At 43.4% G+C, this 18,749-nt stretch overlaps 1 protein-coding gene across 1 annotated transcript; it reads left to right on the top strand.

Annotated features, from left to right (window-relative positions):
* Nucleotides 1–253: 253 nt before the first annotated feature.
* Nucleotides 254–18,749, top strand: PWP1 (PWP1 homolog, endonuclein). Its single transcript, XM_037160470.2, has 15 exons — nucleotides 254–437; nucleotides 2,605–2,663; nucleotides 2,793–2,977; nucleotides 4,463–4,548; nucleotides 4,653–4,749; nucleotides 6,581–6,691; nucleotides 7,497–7,627; nucleotides 8,429–8,490; nucleotides 12,551–12,647; nucleotides 13,191–13,252; nucleotides 14,439–14,550; nucleotides 16,306–16,396; nucleotides 16,485–16,606; nucleotides 17,491–17,596; nucleotides 18,404–18,749. The coding sequence occupies exons 1-15, from the start codon at nucleotides 366–368 to the stop codon at nucleotides 18,511–18,513; spliced, it is 1,503 nt and encodes a 500-aa protein (XP_037016365.2). The 5' UTR covers nucleotides 254–365; the 3' UTR covers nucleotides 18,514–18,749.

Raw genomic sequence — 18,749 nt, 5'->3', positions numbered from 1 at the left:
CAAGCAGAATAAATGTCGGAGGAAATCTGCCTCTGATCCCTAAAGCTCCAATTTTATTTACTGCCTCCACGAAGCTCTCGCAGACACCATCACAAGCGGGACAGTCCAGAAAAGCCCACTCACGGCACACCCACACAGTACAGGGCACGTGGATAGCCCGACCGGCTGCTTCCGCTCCCCACCTTTGTCCTATTCCTTTCCCACCGGCGCCTTCAAATGACGTCAGACGCGGCCGCCGCCGCCGGAAGTAGTGTCCGCGCTTGCGCTCTCGGTTTTTGTCCCGGAGCGTGGGGGGCCAGAAGGCGGCGAGCGTCCCAGTCCCGCTGGGGCAGTCTGTGGCGTGAGGCGATTCTGAGCCGAGGACCATGAACCGCAGCCGCCAAGTGACGTGCGTGGCCTGGGTCCGCTGCGGAGTGGCCAAAGAGACGCCGGACAAGGTAAGGCCTGGTCGTTCACAAGTCGGGGGAGCGACCAATTTCAGTGTCCTGAGTTAGCTGGGGAACCCCGACCAGGACACGCGGCGCTGGTCTGGCTGTTGTGACTGGGCGTGGTGGAGTCGGTTTGAGCCGTATTTTCGTGATTGGGGCTGCAGCTCGGAGGACCTGGGTAGTCTGGGACTGCGCCTCTTCGGGGTCCCTTCCCACCACCCCCGACAAGCCCCACCCCCCAAATCATGCACGCTTGGACCTCCTGGGCTCGAAGGAGGCAGGTTGTTACTCCGAGAAATCCCACCCCCCGAAAAAAAGCCTTCTTGACGACCCCGCAGCTTCAGCCACACCCCAGTGCGTTTTAGGATGAGGGGAATCGGGAGTACTTAGATGCAACTCCACTTTCCATTCCTGTGCTTGGCGTTCGGGGGAATAAGCAGGATGAAAGCTATGGTATAGAAAAACTGGCGCGGAAATTGTATGTCCCTAGGTTGGGAGTCAAGTTAGGAATTTCTTGCAGTAATTCCAGTGAGCTGTTGAAGGGGCTGTGAGGATGAGAGGCAAACGTGGCACGTGACGAGAGTGGGTCGGTAGCAGAGATGAAGATTCGTAGGTGGTTCAACGAATACTTACTAGGCTCTTTCTGCGTGCCAGGCATTGTAAGTCCCCGTCTGTATGAAGTTGACCTGTGCGTATGTAATGTGTCAGAATAAGTGCTGTGAAAGAAGGGAAGGAAGGGGGAAGAGAGTCGGTATTGAAGAGTGCCATTTGGTGATTTTTTTTTTCCGGTAGCATAACTGGGCCAGTGATGACAGATAAGGGTGATAGAAGTGTAAGTGGTTCGGACGTGGAATGTTTATGAGGGATTGGACTAGCAACAATGGATGTAAATTCCTCAGGGCACAGACTGTGTCTTATTCACCATTGTCTCTGGTGTCTGGCTCACAGTAGACACTCAGTGCCTAAGTATAGAATAGGGATAGGAAATTATCTCATTAAAATTATTGAGGGAACTAAGAGATTGTTGTTAAAAAGGGTCAAATAGCCTTTCAAATACTTATAACCACTTGGAGATCTTCAGGAAGTGCTGAAGCCTGTGCCCTCCTCCCAGGTGTTGTGGTCTGGAGTGTAGCCTGAAAGTGTTAAAAGATTCCCAGGTGATTCTGATGTGCAGACGAGTTGGGAACCGTTGCTTGAAGAGTTTATAGAAAGAAAAGGTTGAATTTATTCTACAAAATACTAGACAGGAAAACTCAGGCCATTAAGGGAAATTAGAAAAATAAGTATTGTTTAATTAAATTTAAGAACTTTTAATTTCTGGAGCTATCCAACAATGGAGTGTCAATCCTTTAAGAGGATTTCCATATTGCTACAGGCGTTTTGGTATAAACTGGGTTGTTAGTTCGTTCATTCCTTTGTTCGTCCGTCCGTCCATCCAAACATCCATCCATCACCTGTCATCAAGCATCCCTACCATGAGATGAACACTGAACTGTGTGCTTAGACACACAAGGACAGGTGGGCTCTGTCTTCAAGGAGCTTATAGGTTAGCAGTGATAGGGGTGTTCCGAAAGCAACTGAAGCATCGATTGTGTGAAGGAGTGCCAGTTTTGAAGCAGAGAATAACTTCAGTTTTCAACAGGATGTCCAAATGGAGAGTGTAGGCAGTGAGGAAAAGGGAACTGGAATATACGGCTAGAGAAGGGAAAGTTTAGAGTAATCAGTGCTAAGATGGTAGTTTTAGCCTTGAGAATGAATGAGCTTTGCAAGGAAAGTTCAGCATGGTGAGTGAGTGCTTGCTGGTGATAACACAGAAAAGAGCAGAAGACCAAGGCAAGAGAAAATGGAGAAAAGTGACCAAGAAGGAGTCAGAGTAATTGGAAGAAAATGAGGTGGCCACCATAGAAGCCAGCTGATACAAATCAGCCTTCCTGAGCAAGACTGGAAAGAGTAAGAGTAGCCTGAACATGACTTTTCAACAGCTTTAGTGGGCCAGGGATCTTAATTGCAAGAACCTGTGAAAACTCCCAATTATGTTAATTTAGGAAGTCTGAATTGATATTTGTTTTTTTGTCTGAAAGTTATATTTTACATTAATTTGCAACTTCTTTTTAATTCAAAAACTTACAATGAATACTTTACCTACATTATAATGAAATTGTTTGCTGTCTTGTAGGTAGAGCTTAGTAAAGAAGAAGTAAAACGTCTCATTGCTGAAGCAAAGGAGAAATTACAGTAAGTTTAGGCATGTTGATGTCTGTAGTAAATAAAGTCCAGATGAAACACCTGTCTCAAATAAGGATGACAAAGTGGTCTTGTTTTCAAAGAGTGCCATTTGGGTGAGTTTTCTTTCCGTTGGCATAGAGAGGAAGGTGGCAGTGAGGAGGAGGAGACGGGCGACCCTTCGGAAGATGGCATGCAGAGCGCACGTACCCAGGCACGACCAAGGGAGGCCTTGGAGGACGGCAGCCGAGAGGCTGGCAGGGCGCTGGATGAGGACGAGCTGGCCGAGTACGAGCTGGATAGATACGATGAGGAAGGCGGCCCAGGTTAGCCTTCGCTTGTTCGTTCTGGTGTTTAATCGCAAACGCAGTGCGTTAGACCGTGCTTCTGGGGTTCCAGCACTTGCTCTGAGGTTTTGGTGTCCTTTATGACAGCCACATCGTCTGGCTCAAGGCTTGGGCAGACAGCGTGTCCCCTAAATTAGCTGAGAAAATAAGCTCTAACCCACTGACCTAAGGTCTCAAAAAATTAGTATTGTGTATTATTTTATTGAAAGTAGCGAGTATAATAATCTGTAGCACATTTTTCCTTCATCTGCCATGAGAGGAATTATTGCCTCCATTTTACAGAAGAGAAAACTGAGGCTTAGGAAGATGGAGTGACTTTCCCAGTGTCACACAACTGGAGAACAGTGGGGTTTGGTTTGAACCTCATCTGGCTCTGAAGCCTTCGTTCTAATACAGATGCTCCCCAACCTCCACTGGCCTACGTCCCAGTACACCCATCATAAATTGAAAAGTATTTTAATTAAAAAATGCATTTAATCCACCTACCAAACATCGTAACTTAGCCTAGCTGGTTTCTAGTGAATGCGTATCACTTTTGCACTGTCAGAACGTTGAAAAATTGTAAGTCACATTATCTGAAGTCAGGGGTCCACTGTGTACTTCAGTGGATGCAGAGGGTATTTTTTTTTGCATTGCACTCTGGGTTGCTACTGTCCTGCTGGGACAAAGTGCCACGGAATACAAAGAGGAAGGGAACCCAACCTGAGGGGATGGCATTCACACATGCCCCTTAACAACCTCCGAGCCTGCCGATCACTGGCTCTGTCTCTTTGCATCCGGTAGAAATTCCTATGTCTGTTGCTTATGGGTCCTATGTCCTTAAAATAGCTTCCCCTGACAGTTAAAAGTATCTTCCTTTTCCTGAGTTTTGTGTTACTTGGGATCAACTCTGTGTCACCCTGGCAAAAAGAATGCCATTTTTTGGTAAGTTTAGTGAAGCATATAATAACCCCTCTTTCAGATTCATAAGGCAAATTAGCATATCAGAGGTTCTGAGAAATCTTGAAATAAAGAAACCCATTTAGCTTAGTGAAAGCCATCATTTCTCAATTTTATTTGACCGGGGAGCTCTAGCCTATTCTGTGTCGATGCCAGTGTTTTGGGATGATTTCATTCTAGGGCCTGCAGGCCGCCTCTCCAGTACTTTGGCGTAATGATTACAGGAGCAAGCTAGAGATTCTGAACAGAGTTCAGATATCTTCTCAGGGAGTTTCACACTTTGATTTAATTCTTTTACTGGAAGATTATGAATTCCAAGACTGTCAGATACACATCCCAAGGTCAAATATAAATGGGTTTTAAATGCCTGTTATTATTATCCACTCTTTCCTTTCCCGACTGTGGGCGACCCAAAGTTAGCTATGAAACAGACAGTGGGCTCTAACGCTAAAGATAAGATGCCATAGAAGGAATGCGTTTGTCAGAGTGACTGTTTGATTCATTTCAGTTTGTGAATTCTTATAGATACCGAAACTCTTGGTGAATCTCTCCTGGGTCTTACAGTCTATGGGAGTAATGATCAAGACCCTTATGTGACCCTGAAAGATACGGTAAATGTTCACGTGGATTTTCCAACTCTCTTCCCTGAGTGTTTCACAAACCCCACTGAGTATCTGTCTGCTGCCGGTCCATGACTCGTTGTCTCTCCACTTAGGAGCAGTATGAACGCGAGGATTTCTTGATTAAGCCCAGTGACAATCTCATAGTTTGTGGTAGAGCTGAACAGGACCAGTGCAATTTAGAAGTACATGGTAAGTGCAGCACTTTAGCCCTTGCCGAAAGATTTTGGTCCATTTTAGTGGATAACAACCATAGTGGTTACTTTTATGAATTGTTTGGCATCAGATCCTGCCTTCTGTCATTTATGTTGTCACGGGGTTAAATTCTGCACAGTCTGCAGGCTTCCTGGTTGTTGTGCCTGGTCACGTGGAGTCTGTCCCTTTGGTGCCCAACTTTATGGAAACCTGTCTCCAGGAGGGTTCTGACGAGGGTTTATCTTTCATTTAAACATTTTTGCCATTTTTTCACTTTCCCCTTCATTGGAGAAAACCTGGATGTAAAACTGTACAAAGATACAAGACAGATATGCATTCCCGTCACTGACAGGCAGCTGCTCGCCCCAGCTTCGCACTCCAGTCTCCTTTCTGGCTGCTCTTTACGTGGCAGAGGGCACTCAGCAGACAGACTTTCATCCTGCTTTGTTTCCCAGCGTCATTTCAGATATTTCCCTTTTCGCAGTACAGTTTATTTTCTTCATAAAAATTCAACACAGAAGCCTGCGTTTACGTTTATAAAGGAACCACAATATCTTGGTCACCTCTCCGTTCCTAGGGAATGTTCGTGTGAAAACTAGAGGTGACTGCTTTGACCCTGAAGTGTAGGCAGAGATTTGAATTTTTCTTTTTTATTTGAATTTTTAAATCCCATGTTCATGTTGATATTAATTAGTCAACAAACATTAACTGAGTGGCTGTTTTCTTGCCCTTTTGTCTCTCTGCGCACATCCTCAGATAAGACCCTCCTTGCCCGGCACTCTCCTTCCCCAGCTCTCTTCCGTTTTTCTGTCTTAAAACTGGAGGCTTCAGTGAGATCATCAGGCTAAAGGCCTGTTACAGGAAGCGCAGTTTGAAAATTAAAACGATTAAATGTAATGTTTATTGGCATCTTCTAGGTTATTTTGTCTTTCATTCCATTAGGTCGAATTTCTGTAACTTTAGACCTTTAAGGCTGCCTACAGGAAGTCTAATGAATAGGGTGTTTTTGTCCTATAGCCCATTATGATCTGTTGTCAAATAAAGCTTCAAATTGCAGATATGTCAACATGAAGTTATTCTAACTTCATACACATTTCACATGAAAACATGTTGGTGACATTTTTAAAAGACCAATCCTAATTTCAAAGAATTAAAACTATAATTTGTAGTGATAGGTTTGTAGTAAGCAGAAAGAGTAATGATAAAAAGTACAGTAAGTACATAAACCAGTCACATAGTCATTAAGGTGATCATAGTCGTATGCACTCTATATAACATACGTGCTGCTTTTTACACGGCCGGCGGTGCGGTGGGTTTGTTTACACCAGCATCACCACAAACGTGGGAAGCGCATTGCACTGCAGCGTTTACGTGCAGCTGCAACGTCTCTGGGTGATGGGAGTTCTTTGCCTCCGTTACAGTCTCGTGGGGCTACTGTTGAATGTGTGGTCTGTCGTTGGCTGAAATGCCATTCTGCGGCGTATCCCTGTTTTCCTTCTGGAGACCGTATCAGTGTTTATTTTGTGTAACGGGTGACCCGGAAGAGGGGACCTGGTTAGCAGGTGAGCATGCAGGTGGTGTGTCCAGGCCGACAGCAGTCCTCTGTCAGCATTCTTGTTCCCAGCTGGGGCACACCAGGCGATGGCAGTCTGAGACGTGCAGACGTCCTGCCTGGTGGCGACAGCTTGGGAACCTCCTTTTGTGCCTTCAGATGGGTTTCCTTTCAAGCAGGTGCCGCCTGCAGGTTTAACAGGGAGTGTCTGTTCTTTCGAGTGGGATGTGATTTCTTATTCTGGTGCATTAAAGTCTCTTTTCTCAATCTTTGCAGTTTATAATCAAGAAGAAGATTCTTTTTACGTACACCATGACATACTGCTGTCTGCGTACCCTCTTAGTGTGGAGTGGCTGAATTTCGACCCTAGCCCAGACGATTCTACTGGTAATTGAAAAGCTTAAGATCGCACAGTGGTTCCCAGCCCTGTGTGTTTCTCCTAGCCACATAAGTGGTGTGTCTGTATGAGTGTTTTCAGAATTAGTGGTGGCTTATAAAGCTGTAGTTCTGTAATTGTTAAAGCGCAGTCACATAGTTGGTTTGGGCCTGTGTGTGTCTACACTTTCCACAAGCAGGAGAGCAGGGCCTGAAAGCATTTGGGTGCAGAACTGTGTGGTGGGCTCCTCAAAACCCCGGGTAAAGGGGCATGGTGTGTCTGGTGTTGTCAGCCAGAATTTAGGGGCAGGGCCCTTCTCAGAAAACACCGATTAAAACCAAAATGAGGAGAGAATTGGGTTCTCACGTTAGTCTTTTTAGCCAAAGCTGCATACTACTGGTTGCTCCGTTAATACGGGTGAAATCGGAGAATACTCGTAACCTTACCTCTTATTTACAAAGCTTGTTCATGTTCCTGATTGATCAGGTCCTCATCCTCACAGTGTGAGCGTGGAAGGGCTTTTTGTTCCCGCTAGCTGAGTGAGGACCGTGGGCCCAAGGACTGGGCCCTGGTCACTCAGACTGTGGCCCGAGAGCCCAGAAGCCCAGTACTGGCATCAGGGCTGGTTAGAAAGGCAGCCGTGGGCCCCACCCGAGACCTGCTGAATAGAATCTGCATTTTAACAGCACTCGGGATGTGTATGCAGCCGAGTTAGAGAAACCGTGCTGGGCCGTTGCTCAGGTCACTCTGCAGGGTTGTGCGTTTCATCAGCAGTAACTGCATTACAAGTCATAAACACATCATTTCCTCCCGTAGGAAATTACATTGCTGTGGGCAACATGACCCCTGTTATTGAAGTGTGGGACCTCGACATAGTGGACTCTTTAGAGCCAGTCTTCACACTTGGAAGTAAGCTATCCAAGAAGAAGAAAAAGAAAGGAAAAAAGGTAAACAAGTTAATAGATATTTAAACTCAGTGACAAACAGATAAGTGTCCTGGGGTTAGAGGGGAGAGGCACAAGATCACACACCTTTTCAGTTACACACTTTTGGTGTCTAATTGAACAGTCCAGACGACAGTTAAAAAGTGACAGTTTTTAGTTTCAAACTACCCATCAAAGGAAAATTTGATTTCTGCATAAAACCTGTTGATACATTATTCATCCTTATACAAACCAATTTACTCTCAGGTACTTCATTTATAGTAACTATTCACACTAATATACTTGATGTGAACTTTTAAAAAATTCCTGTTTAACCCTGACTGTGTTGAATTCTAAATATCTATGTATTAATTCCTCTAGCTTTTAAACTGGTAAGTTTGCAGAGGGGAGTTGATTTCTAGAATTACAGCACATAGATTTAGAACAACTATAGTTTCTTCTCTAAGGAATATTTATTATTGCTCTCTAAAGTAACAGGAAAACGAGATGTTTCCTTTTCTTAGTTTTCAGATTTTCTTAAGATCAGAACAGTAAACCCTGGTCAGGTGGCGCAGTTGGTTAGAACATCAGCCCGTACACCAAAAGGTGGTGGGTTTGATCCCCTGTTGGGGTGCATACTGAAGGCAACTGATTGATGTTTCTCTCTTTCTCTCAAAATCAATAAACATATCCTCAACTGAGAATTAAAAAAAATAAAGATTAGTACAGTAATCTTAAGATTTAGAGAATCTTTCAAATTAACATAGTTTTTATTTTGGGGGGACTTTAATACACAAAGTAGTAAAAATTCCCCAATCATTACAGAGTTCTTCAGCAGAAGGGCATACCGATGCTGTCCTGGACCTTTCTTGGAATAAGCTGATCAGGTAAAGACAATGAACCCTGGCGGATTTGTCAAGGACTGTGACCACTGTGATTTGACCTCATGCCTGCGTTGTGCCTTGTGGGTCTTTCTGTCCGTGTCTCTTTTCTTTCCTGCAGCGCACACTCGAGTTGCTTCTGGGTCTTGTGTGAATAATGTTGCTGTCGTTCACACAGACGTGAACGCGTGGGTGTACAAGTATGCGTCAGAGTCTCTGTTTTCAGGTTTTTTGAGTAAACGTGCCCAGAAGTGAAATTGCTGGGTCATAGTTCTGCTTTTACCTTTTTGCCGAACCGCGGCACTGTTTTCTGTAGCAGCTGCACCTTTTCCAGTCTCACAGGTTCTGGTTTCTCCGCTCTGGCCAACACTTGTTCCTTTCGTTTCTGTTTTGTTTCGTAGTAGCCATCCTGACGGTTGTAAAGGGGTACTTGTAGTTTTGATTTGCATTTCCTTAATGATTAGTGATACTGAGCATCTTTTCAAGTGCTTATTGGCCATTTGTATGTCTTCTTTGGGAAAATGCTGGTCAAGTTCTTTGCCCATTTTAAATTGGGCTGTTTGTGTTTTTGTTATTGAGTTGTAGTTTTCAATGTATTCTTAGGTATTAATCCCTTATCAGATTTACAAATATTTTCCCCCATTCAGTGGGTTGCCTTTAACTGTTGATGGTGTCCTTTGCACAAAATTTTAAATTTTGATGCCCAGTTTATTTTTACTTCTGTTGCTTATGCTTTTTGTGTTACATCCAGGAATTTATTGCCAAATTCATTGTCATGGAGCTTTTTCCCCTGGAGTTTTACAGTTTTAGCTCTTAGGTCTTTGGTCCATTTTGAGAGAACTTCTGTATGTGGCATAAGATAAGGGTTCAGCTGCATTCTTCTGCACGTGGCATCCACAGAGTCTTTATAACGACCCTTAAACAACAGTCATCCCCAAAGCCATTTTCCTCATAACACAGTGGGTTTGAGGGGAGGCAGGAAGGTAAGCATTAGGTGGAGTGCAGCTTACTTGCGGGGTAAAAACAAACTGGATTACTCGAGACACATTTACTGAGCATTTCACGACACTGGACCCTTTGTAATTGTATTCTAAGGATCCCAGAGTGCCGGTTTGCCAAAGGATGTCCTGCCTTCTTGTTTGTGTTCAGACTTCAGGGTTACAGCCATTTGGGGAAATGGACCTGAGAAAGTTGTTCGGGTATTTCCCAAACTTAGCTGCAAATCAGAATCTTCTGGGTAACCCTTCAAGATAAGTTCCTGGGCTCAGGTCCCCAAGATTGAGTCGGTGGCTCCAGAGCAGGGGCCCGTTGGGATGGTTTTGTTTCGTTTCGTTTCGTTTGTAAGCTTCCACAGGTGAGTCTGCTGCTGCCGGGCTAAAGCAGTTGTTAGGGCTTTGTGGGAATTGGGCCTGGACCTGACTACGAGGCAGATAAATAAGAGATCTACCAGTGAGTGTGCCAGGCTTTCAGGAACCCACTCTTTTCCACAAATCTGAACTGTCACACTCATTATGTACACTCAGTTCTTACAGCAGCTGTTACTTTGAGTAACTGAGAGTTCGTCCGTAATGGAACCCCTCTCAGTGTTCCCACTGATTCGTCCATTGCTGTCCTGGCCTCAGCTCCCTGGTTTCGTTTAGACCCTTGTCAGCACCATCCCGCTCCATCTGCACTCACATCTGATTCCAGTGCCACGCAGTTCTTTGTTCCTAATTCTTCTTTCTCGGCTTCGCCCTGGACTCTCCGTTCCCCCTTCCTTACTGAAAAGGTGCCAGGTGCTTTGAAATACTTCCCGTGCTGTGGTGTAGAGAGTTTGGGACTATGGTGAGAGACAGCACGTTGGCATCGGTACTTGTGGGACCTCGGTTTCTGGTGAAATGCTTCCAGGAGCAAAGTGCATGTTCTCTGCTAGTTCACACTCTTGTTGGAGTGTTCTTCTTGGGTGGAGTATCCAGAAGTTTGGGGGGTTTTTTTACATTGTTTATTTTCAAGCTTCATTTGTTTTTAAGCTTCATACAGTAAGAACTTTAGCCCTGGCTGATGTGGCTCAGTGGATTGAGCACCAGCCTGCGAACCAAAGGGTTTCTGGTTCAGTTCCTGGTCAGGGCACATGCCTAGGTTGCAGGCCAGATCCCCAGTGGCAGGGCACACAAGAGGCAACCACACATTGATCTTTCTCTGTCCCTTCCCCTCACTCTAAAAATAAATATATTTTTTTAATTTAATGTGGGAGGAATCTCAGTCAGATGTTTTTGTAGTAAGTAGGATGAAAAATGTACTGTGAAATTTTAACTTTTGCTGTTGGTGGGCACTGTATGTAAATAAACCGGTTATTGGGAATTTGAGCTGACGTTGAATCTCTGACACACCAAGGCCTTCCAGCGCTCATCACGGGTCCGCTGCCTCTCAGCCATTCAGTGCGTGCGGCCCTTTGAGCAGGTGGGTGTGTCGTTCTTGTCGGTAGGCGGAGAAGTGGGACTTGCTTCGGAGTCTCACAGCCAGAAAGTGGCAACACCAAGAATTAATTTCAGGTTTTCTGGGCTTCATTGTGTTATAAAACTACATTATTAGCACTTGACCCCGAAAAGGTAAACTGTTGAACTTTTCCTATTAATAGTATTTAATGCTCTTTTTAAAATTGATATACTCAGATCATACAATTCTGTGGTTTTTAATGTATTCACAAAGTTGTGCAACCATCACCACCACCTAATTCCAGATTTTTATAACTCCAAAGAGCAGTCCACATGCATTAGCGGTCGCTGCTCATTGTCCTGTCCCCCCCTGCTCTTGGCACCTGCCAGTCCGGTCTCTGTGGATTTGCCTGTTCTGGACATTTCCTAGAAATGATTCATACAGTACATGGGCATCTGTGTCTGGCTTGTCACTTAGTATAATGTGTTCAGGGTCCATCTGTGCTGTCGTACGTTGTAGTACATCTTTTCTTTTTATCACTGGCAAGTATTCCCTTGTGTGGCTATGCCACATTTTGTGTGTCTATTACCAGTTCGTGGGCATTTAGTTTGGCTTTACTTTTTATCTATTATGAATAATGCTGTTGTAAACATTCATGAACACGTTTTTGCATGGACATGTTTTCATTTTCTTGAGTATATGTGTAAGTGTGATTGCTGGGTTAAATAGTACGGTGTCTATATTGTTTGTATTCCCAGTGCTATTCCCAGACACTGTAGGAGACTGTCAGCTTTTCTACACGTTGGTAACGCTCGCTACTGTCTTTTTCATTGTAGGCATCCTATGAGTAGGAAGTGGTGTCCCACTTTTAAATTTCATTCACTAAAGACCAGTGGTGTTGAGCATCTTTTCACATGCTCATTGGCCATTTTGATGTTCTGCAGAGAAATGTCTATTCAGATCCTTTGCCCATCTTCTAATTTCTCTTTCCTTTGTTTGGTTGACAGTTCCTCACCTAGCCTAGATCAGCGATTTTCAGCCACTGTACTGCGACACCGTGCCAAGACACTGTGCCACAGTAATTTCTCAAACATGCGGCACCTGACTCATTATTCAGGGGCACCTGCCTCTGTTCCCGTAGATTGTCTCTCTGTTCCGTGTGTTACTCAAACGCCAGCACCACGCAGTTACGATCACCCTGTAGCTTTTCAGGCAGTTTTGAAATCAGAAACTGACTCTATCCAGCTTTGCTCTCCTTTCAGGATTATTTTGGCTATTTTGGACCTCTTGTATTTCCATATGAATTTTAAATCCAGCTTGTCAGTTTTTTTGCAAAATGTTGGCTGGATTTTGAAAGGGATTGGTTTAGTCTGTAGGTCTGTCTGTAGATGGCAGTGTTTCTATCTTAACATTGTCTTCTAGCCCACAGACATGGAATATCTTCCTGTTAATTTAGATATTCTTTCTTTCATAATCTTGTATAGTTTCTGACACGTCTCAAATTTCTTTTTGTTTTTTTTCATTTTTATTAAATTTATTTTTTCATTTTTATTAAATTTATTCTAAAGTATTTTTCATGCTACTGTAAATGGAATTCTTACATTTAATGCTCTTGACCTTCAAAAGATTGCCTTGTTTCCTCCTTTCTCAGAAATGTGCTGGCAAGTGCGTCAGCTGACAACACTGTAATTCTGTGGGACATGTCCTTGGGGAGACCAGCAGCCAGCCTGGCTGTGCACACAGACAAGGTAGGATGGGTCAGTGGGGGGACGGGGTTCTGAAAGATCTGAGACAAACATTCGTTCCAGATAACCCCTAGTATTTATGTATGGATTTTTGGGAATCACATAGCACTTCGACATTCTGTCTCCTTGGATCCTTTACAGAGCCCCATGTAATGGTTATAATTCCCCATCTCAAAAGCTGCAGAAACAGGTGTGGAAAGGTGAAGTGACTGGGAACATTGGTGCCTTGTAACACCTTCACAAAGGCTCCTAAAAACACAGCGTGGGCCCTCGGGAGCAGGGACTGTCGGCCGGATGCGGTTGACCTCTCCCCTTGTTTCTTAATACATTAACATTTCAGGCACATAAATATTCCAGTAAACACAATTCGAGGCATGCTGTATTATATCTTAAGTGTCAGCCTTTATCTAGAAATATGTTTTGTCCTTTTGATCATGCAGTTCACTTATGTTCTTTTAAATAATACCACATTTCAAAGAGAAACATACTGCCAAATTGACTCTCGGCAAACAAGCAGATCTGTTCATTTATGTTTCTTCATTTTAGGTCCAGACTCTTCAGTTTCATCCATTTGAAGCACAGACTCTGATTTCTGGCTCATATGATAAGTAAGAAAGCCTCTCAAGAATTACTGCTACTGTTCTTATCCTTTTGAACTAACTCAGAAAGAATTCAATCTCATTGGTGCTCAGAACATGTAGTATTGAGGCAGCCATGTGTTTAAATCTTTAGTCTACTCCTTTGTCCTTATCAGTTGTGGTCCTTTCACTCTGCAAGGGACTATGGTTCTGTCATACTAATGTAGCTCGTAACTAGCAACTGCTTTGACTTTTAGAGGGTTTATGAATTAGCCATTGCTGCAAAACAAACCATCCCAAAATTCAGAGGCTTGAAAACTTTAATTTCATGACTCTGCAAGGTCGAGTCAATCTATTGTGTGTTCTACTGGTAGCTCTGCGGTCTCAGTTTGTTTAGGCTGGGCCATGGCGACTTGGCGCTCTCCTCGTGTTTCGTATCCTGGGACCAGCGGGCTCGGTCGTGGTGAGGTTGAAAGCCCAAGCAGAGATGCCAAGGCCTCTTGAGACCTAGGCTGAGAACTAGTACCTTTATGTCTGTCTTACTGTCTTGGCTAACACAGATCTCATGGAGAAGTGAACTTGCCTTTTATGGGAAGAACTCCCACATCACTGACAGAGGTCATGGATGTAGGGAGAAGTGAAGAATTGGTCCCACTAGTCTGCCACAGGGGAATTTCCAGACACATGGTGCTGCTTTACACAGACTGGGTCTGGTGAATGGGAAAGACAGCTAATAGAAACAGAGATCTGGTCTTTATTTTGATTCCTTGTCCTTTCAAAGAGTAATATGTTCACGTTTTTAGTTGGAATTCACACAAATTAGAAAATTATCCGTTGGTTCCCCCCGCACGGTACCCTGCTGTGGAGAGTACGTGTGATCGAGACATGGGTGTCCGGCCCTGAGCACCACTAAGGAAGGGAAATTAGAAAGTGTCCTGGCCTTTGGAAAGAGAGACCATTCATCCTGTAAGGGGAGAATTCGACCTGGAGAAGGTCATGGTCACTAGGACATCCAGAGTCACCAGTCCCTTCAAGTGATAGAGTCCATCAGTTAGTGAAAGCTCATCTTTTCTACTATATTTTGGAACCTCAAAGCAGGCTTTAAATGATTAGACCCTGACTTCACAGTGTTTTATTACCAGGGCATTGAAAGTAGACTTAAACATACTGGGGAGTTGGAACTCTGAAAAGCCTCACTCTGCCTTTACGTGCGCAGGTCAGTGGCTTTGTATGATTGCCGAAGTCCGGAGGAAAGCCACCGCATGTGGCGGTTCAGTGGGCAGATTGAGAGACTGACCTGGAATCACTTTTCACCTTGCCATTTTTTGGTAAGACTATGCAGATTACCATGCTGGTTACCCAGGTTACTAATACTTACTTTCTTTAACTCCATTGTAGAGACTTTCTGAAAAGCTTTTTTCGTATTAATAATGTGAGGTATTTGGATTTTAAAGTAAAAAAAGAGTATTTTTCAACAACAGAATGGTGTGGATCAGCCACAAAAAATAGTAAACATGTAAATGATTTTTCTAATTTCCAACTGTTCCAAAGTATGACACATTTTATTTTCATTGTTTTGTTTTTTTAATACTTAACATGGTTAATATTCTTTTCTGTTTTTTAAATTTTAAATCCTAGTACTTACATGGAAGTCCAATAATGAGAACACTAGCCTATTTAACTCATATATTACTGCCTCCCAGATAGGACAGAAGTATAGGATCTTTCAACAAATACCCTAGCTGTGTGTGGGATGGCAGTTTGCCGGGTCGTTTCCAGCTATTCCATTGACACTGATCCATGGAGAGAGGAAAACCCAGCTTTTATTCAGAAGGGACGAGTAATTAAAGAAATTGTGAGACATCTGTGTATTTCCTAATTTTCCTGAAGTAAATGTGTAGTGCTTTGTAAATGAAAGAGTTCTTTATAAAACAGTTTTCTTAAAATAAGGACACTTTCAGAGGGTTCCTGAAATATGATTCTGAGAACACTGATGCTCAGCTCTGTGCACAGAGGTGCGTGCAGTTCCCAGCTGAGCCACCTGACGCCAGATCGGAGTGGGGTCCCGGCTGTATCTGAGTGTTGTGTTGTACTTTAGCCTTCAGCAGTCAAGCACACACATTTCCTGAGGTTATTTGCTAGTAAATGGTCATCAGTACTCAAATCACAGATATTTAGGGAAATGGGAAGTGATCAGAATTAAGTGGTTTCATCTCAAAGGGTGAGAACTCCTCCTTCTTGTTCTTGTCCCCATCCACAACAGTCCAGTCTTAAGACTACATCAATTGTCCTTTTACCCCTCCCTTTTTCTTGTACTGACTTGCTTTTCACCAGTATATAGGCTTAAGTCTCTCTCATCCTTAACTAGGTCTGTTTCTTTGTTTTTTTTTAAAGACTTTATTGATTTATTTTTAGACAGGGGAAGAAAGGGAGAGAAACATTAATGTGTGGTTGCCTCTTGCATGCCCCCTACTGGGGACCTGGCTGGGAATCCAAGCGGGGACCCCTTGATTCACAAGCCAGTGCTCAGTCCACTGAGCCACTACAGCCAGGGCCTAAGTCTCTTTATCTTGCAAGTGTCACAACCCACTGCAATCTACTTTTCAATCCTTACTTGATTGACTCCAGCAAAACATTAGCCGCATGGATCATGTCTTCAGAAGCCCTATTTAATCCCTGGCTTCCCTGACGCTCTTCCTTATTCCCTCCTCCCTCTTTGATTCCTCTGTGAGCTCGTCCTCAGCCTGACCCTTACTTACGTGGCCATGCTCTCCAGGCGCGTCCCCTCTGTTCACACAGGTGTGACCACCACTCTGTGCTTTCACCTCTCTAACCCCGGTCCACACCCCTCCCACACCTTCCCCCTCAAACCCAGCTGCCTAACGGGCTGTCTGCTGGATCAGTCCACGGAAGAGCAAACTTGGCTTTTCCGTAAGTAAATTCCTTCCGTCCACATTAACTTTCAGTAAGCCCCTCAGGTGAGTCAGGTGTGTGGTTGATTTTCACTATAATTTGTATTATTTATCCATGGTTAAAATTTATTATCATACAGCACAGTCTTGCTTATCTTTTACTCTTTCCAGGCCAGTACAGATGATGGCTTTGTATATAATTTGGATGCGCGTTCAGATAAGCCAATTTTTACACTTAATGCACACAATGATGAAATCTCTGGTGAGCAAGAATAGTGTTTCTTTCATTTCTATTAAATTATTATGAAGTAAATCTGTATTTCAGCGTCTCTGAACCAATCTTCCTGTAGGCCTAGATCTCAGCAGCCAAATCAAGGGCTGTCTTGTGACTGCGTCAGCAGACAAGTATGTGAAGATCTGGGACATACTGGGAGACAGGCCAAGTCTGGTGCACTCCAGGGACATGAAAATGGTGAGACCCCCCTGGGCGTCTTTGTTTTCTGCTTCTGACCCGCCTTGTTTGTCTTTCTCTAGGAGTCACTGCATGAAATATGGGTTTGTTGGGGAAGTTCGCTTTGATCTTAGCCAAATTTGGTGAGAATTTTATGATTTAGGATAGTTTGAGAGAAAATCAGTTACCGTCTGGTTCCCAAAACATGTGCCTGATCAGAACAAGAGCTGTGGGAGAAGGTTTTCTAGGGTGCTGGTGGAATGGCCTCATTTTTTTACCCTAAAATCAGTACCATCCCAGGAAATCTCGAACCTTTAGGACACCATAGCTCTTTAGGTTAGTTTACCACCTCTTTGTATAACCAGTTCTGATCACACTGAAACCGATTACTATGTAGTGGCAGAAAATTTAGAAATAATTCTTTGAGCAAGTATTTATTGCACACCTAATATATGCCAGGCACTGAGAGTTACGTAAATGAAATTGCAGACATGGAGCACTGTGCAGCTGTTTCGAGTTGAATATATGTGTGTAAATGTCTGTGGAAAAAGGTAGGCTAGGAATTTTTATAGTACCAACATTGCTTTAAAAGAATTAAAAATAATAGCCACTTAGGTTTAGTAAGTAATCCATAACAGACACAACGACAGTGGAGATAAGAGACCCAAATGTGCTTACCATACACACATCCTCAGGATACCCATCAGGCTGAACTGGTCTGGCTTCCTGTCGTTGTAATGTTCTTTTCAACTTGTGAACTACCTTTGCAGGAGGCTTGAGAGAGACACTGGTGAGTTGGTTTTGAGTAACCATTCAAACCGCAGGTGGTTGTAGAAAGGAATAGGGATCTATGTGAGGGTTCTCATAAAGACTGAAATCACTGACCTCCTGTCCTCGTCTCTCAGGGAGTTCTCTTCTGTTCCGCCTGTTGTCCTGATTTCCCATTTATTTATGCCTTTGGAGGTCAGAGAGAAGGGCTTCGGGTCTGGGATATAAGCACAGTCTCCTCAGGTAAGAGTCCTCATTTCCTGCTTTTTCTGAATGAGTTCTTTAACACAATGTGTGGCTCAGCAAAATTGGTTCGTGTTCATCCATACAGCAGTTTGCTTAGGAAGTAGGGTCAGATGTAATTTGGAAATATTTTTCACAAATAATTTTGTCTTCATACTTTAAATGTAGGTGATTTAAAAGTATATATTTGACAAAATTTAAATCTTAAAATTGAAAGATTTAATGGGAAAGCTGGAAGGAAATGCAGAATGGGCCTCCCCTTTCCAGTATAAATAAATCTGCCTTTTTCAACTGTTTCCTCCAGTTGAAAACTGGCTGCTTATTTACTACGTTGACGTAGTCTGGTTTGTCCTGTGAGATGAAGCCATACTATCTGATTCCTGAATGTTCCCGCCCATGTAGAAAATGAATCCTAAATCCGAAAGAGTTCTCTATGTATACATGATACACAGACAGGAAAGAGAGAAAATAGGAACTCTAAGGGGTAGAACAATGAAGTGATGGAGTCATTGTTATAATGGATGAGAAATTTGTTATCAAGGTAGATTAGGTAATTCCAAGATAAGGCAAAGAATATAACAAAAAAAGACCAATTTAAAACATGATTCAGCTCATTCAGAACATTACCTTGAACTTCTGAGTTGGTTACATACTTTCCCATTTACTGAGTGTTAAATACATTTTCATAAACAAAATTTCTACCCTAGGGTAAAGAAACTTACTGCTTATTTATACATCTTAGTCTTTCTATATTATAGTCTTAATTTGCTGGTCCAGTAATTTCTTACCTATTTATTTGTGTTTTAGTAAATGAAGCATTTGGAAGACGAGAGAGGCTTGTTCTTGGTAATACAAGAAACTCATCTATTAGTGGCCCTTTTGGGAGCAGACACTCAGAAACACCAATGGAGTCTTAATGGCGATCATACAACCTCCTGTTTCATTTACCTTAACTCTGCATTTTAAAAAGCTGGCCCAGAAATGTTCCCTGTGTAGAGACAGAAACCAGATTCATTTCCGACTCCCCAGCATCCCTCCCTGCAGCTGCGGCGGCAGTAAAGCAGGGCCAGTCTCTGTTCCAGTGTGCAGTGTACACGGTTCCTGTTGCAGGTCTCCTTGGAAAGGGCAATAAAAGAGGTTTTTTAAAAAACAA

Source organism: Artibeus jamaicensis, unplaced genomic scaffold (assembly GCF_021234435.1).
Source record: "Artibeus jamaicensis isolate MK-2021 breed Jamaican fruit bat unplaced genomic scaffold, CSHL_Jam_final contig_233, whole genome shotgun sequence".
Classification (NCBI taxonomy): domain Eukaryota; kingdom Metazoa; phylum Chordata; class Mammalia; order Chiroptera; family Phyllostomidae; genus Artibeus; species Artibeus jamaicensis.
The sequence above is the reverse complement of the archived record's forward strand: the minus strand, read 5'-3'. Positions and strand labels throughout refer to the sequence as shown.

Excerpts from the sequence above, each read along its gene's own strand:
- PWP1 (XM_037160470.2), top strand. The coding sequence starts at position 366 with ATGAACCGCAGCCGCCAAGTGACGTGCGTGGCCTGGGTCCGCTGCGGA. Across the intron at positions 7,628-8,428 it reads AGAAAAAGAAAGGAAAAAAG|AGTTCTTCAGCAGAAGGGCA; the intron begins GTAAACAAGTTA and ends CAATCATTACAG. Across the intron at positions 12,648-13,190 it reads TGGCTGTGCACACAGACAAG|GTCCAGACTCTTCAGTTTCA; the intron begins GTAGGATGGGTC and ends TCTTCATTTTAG.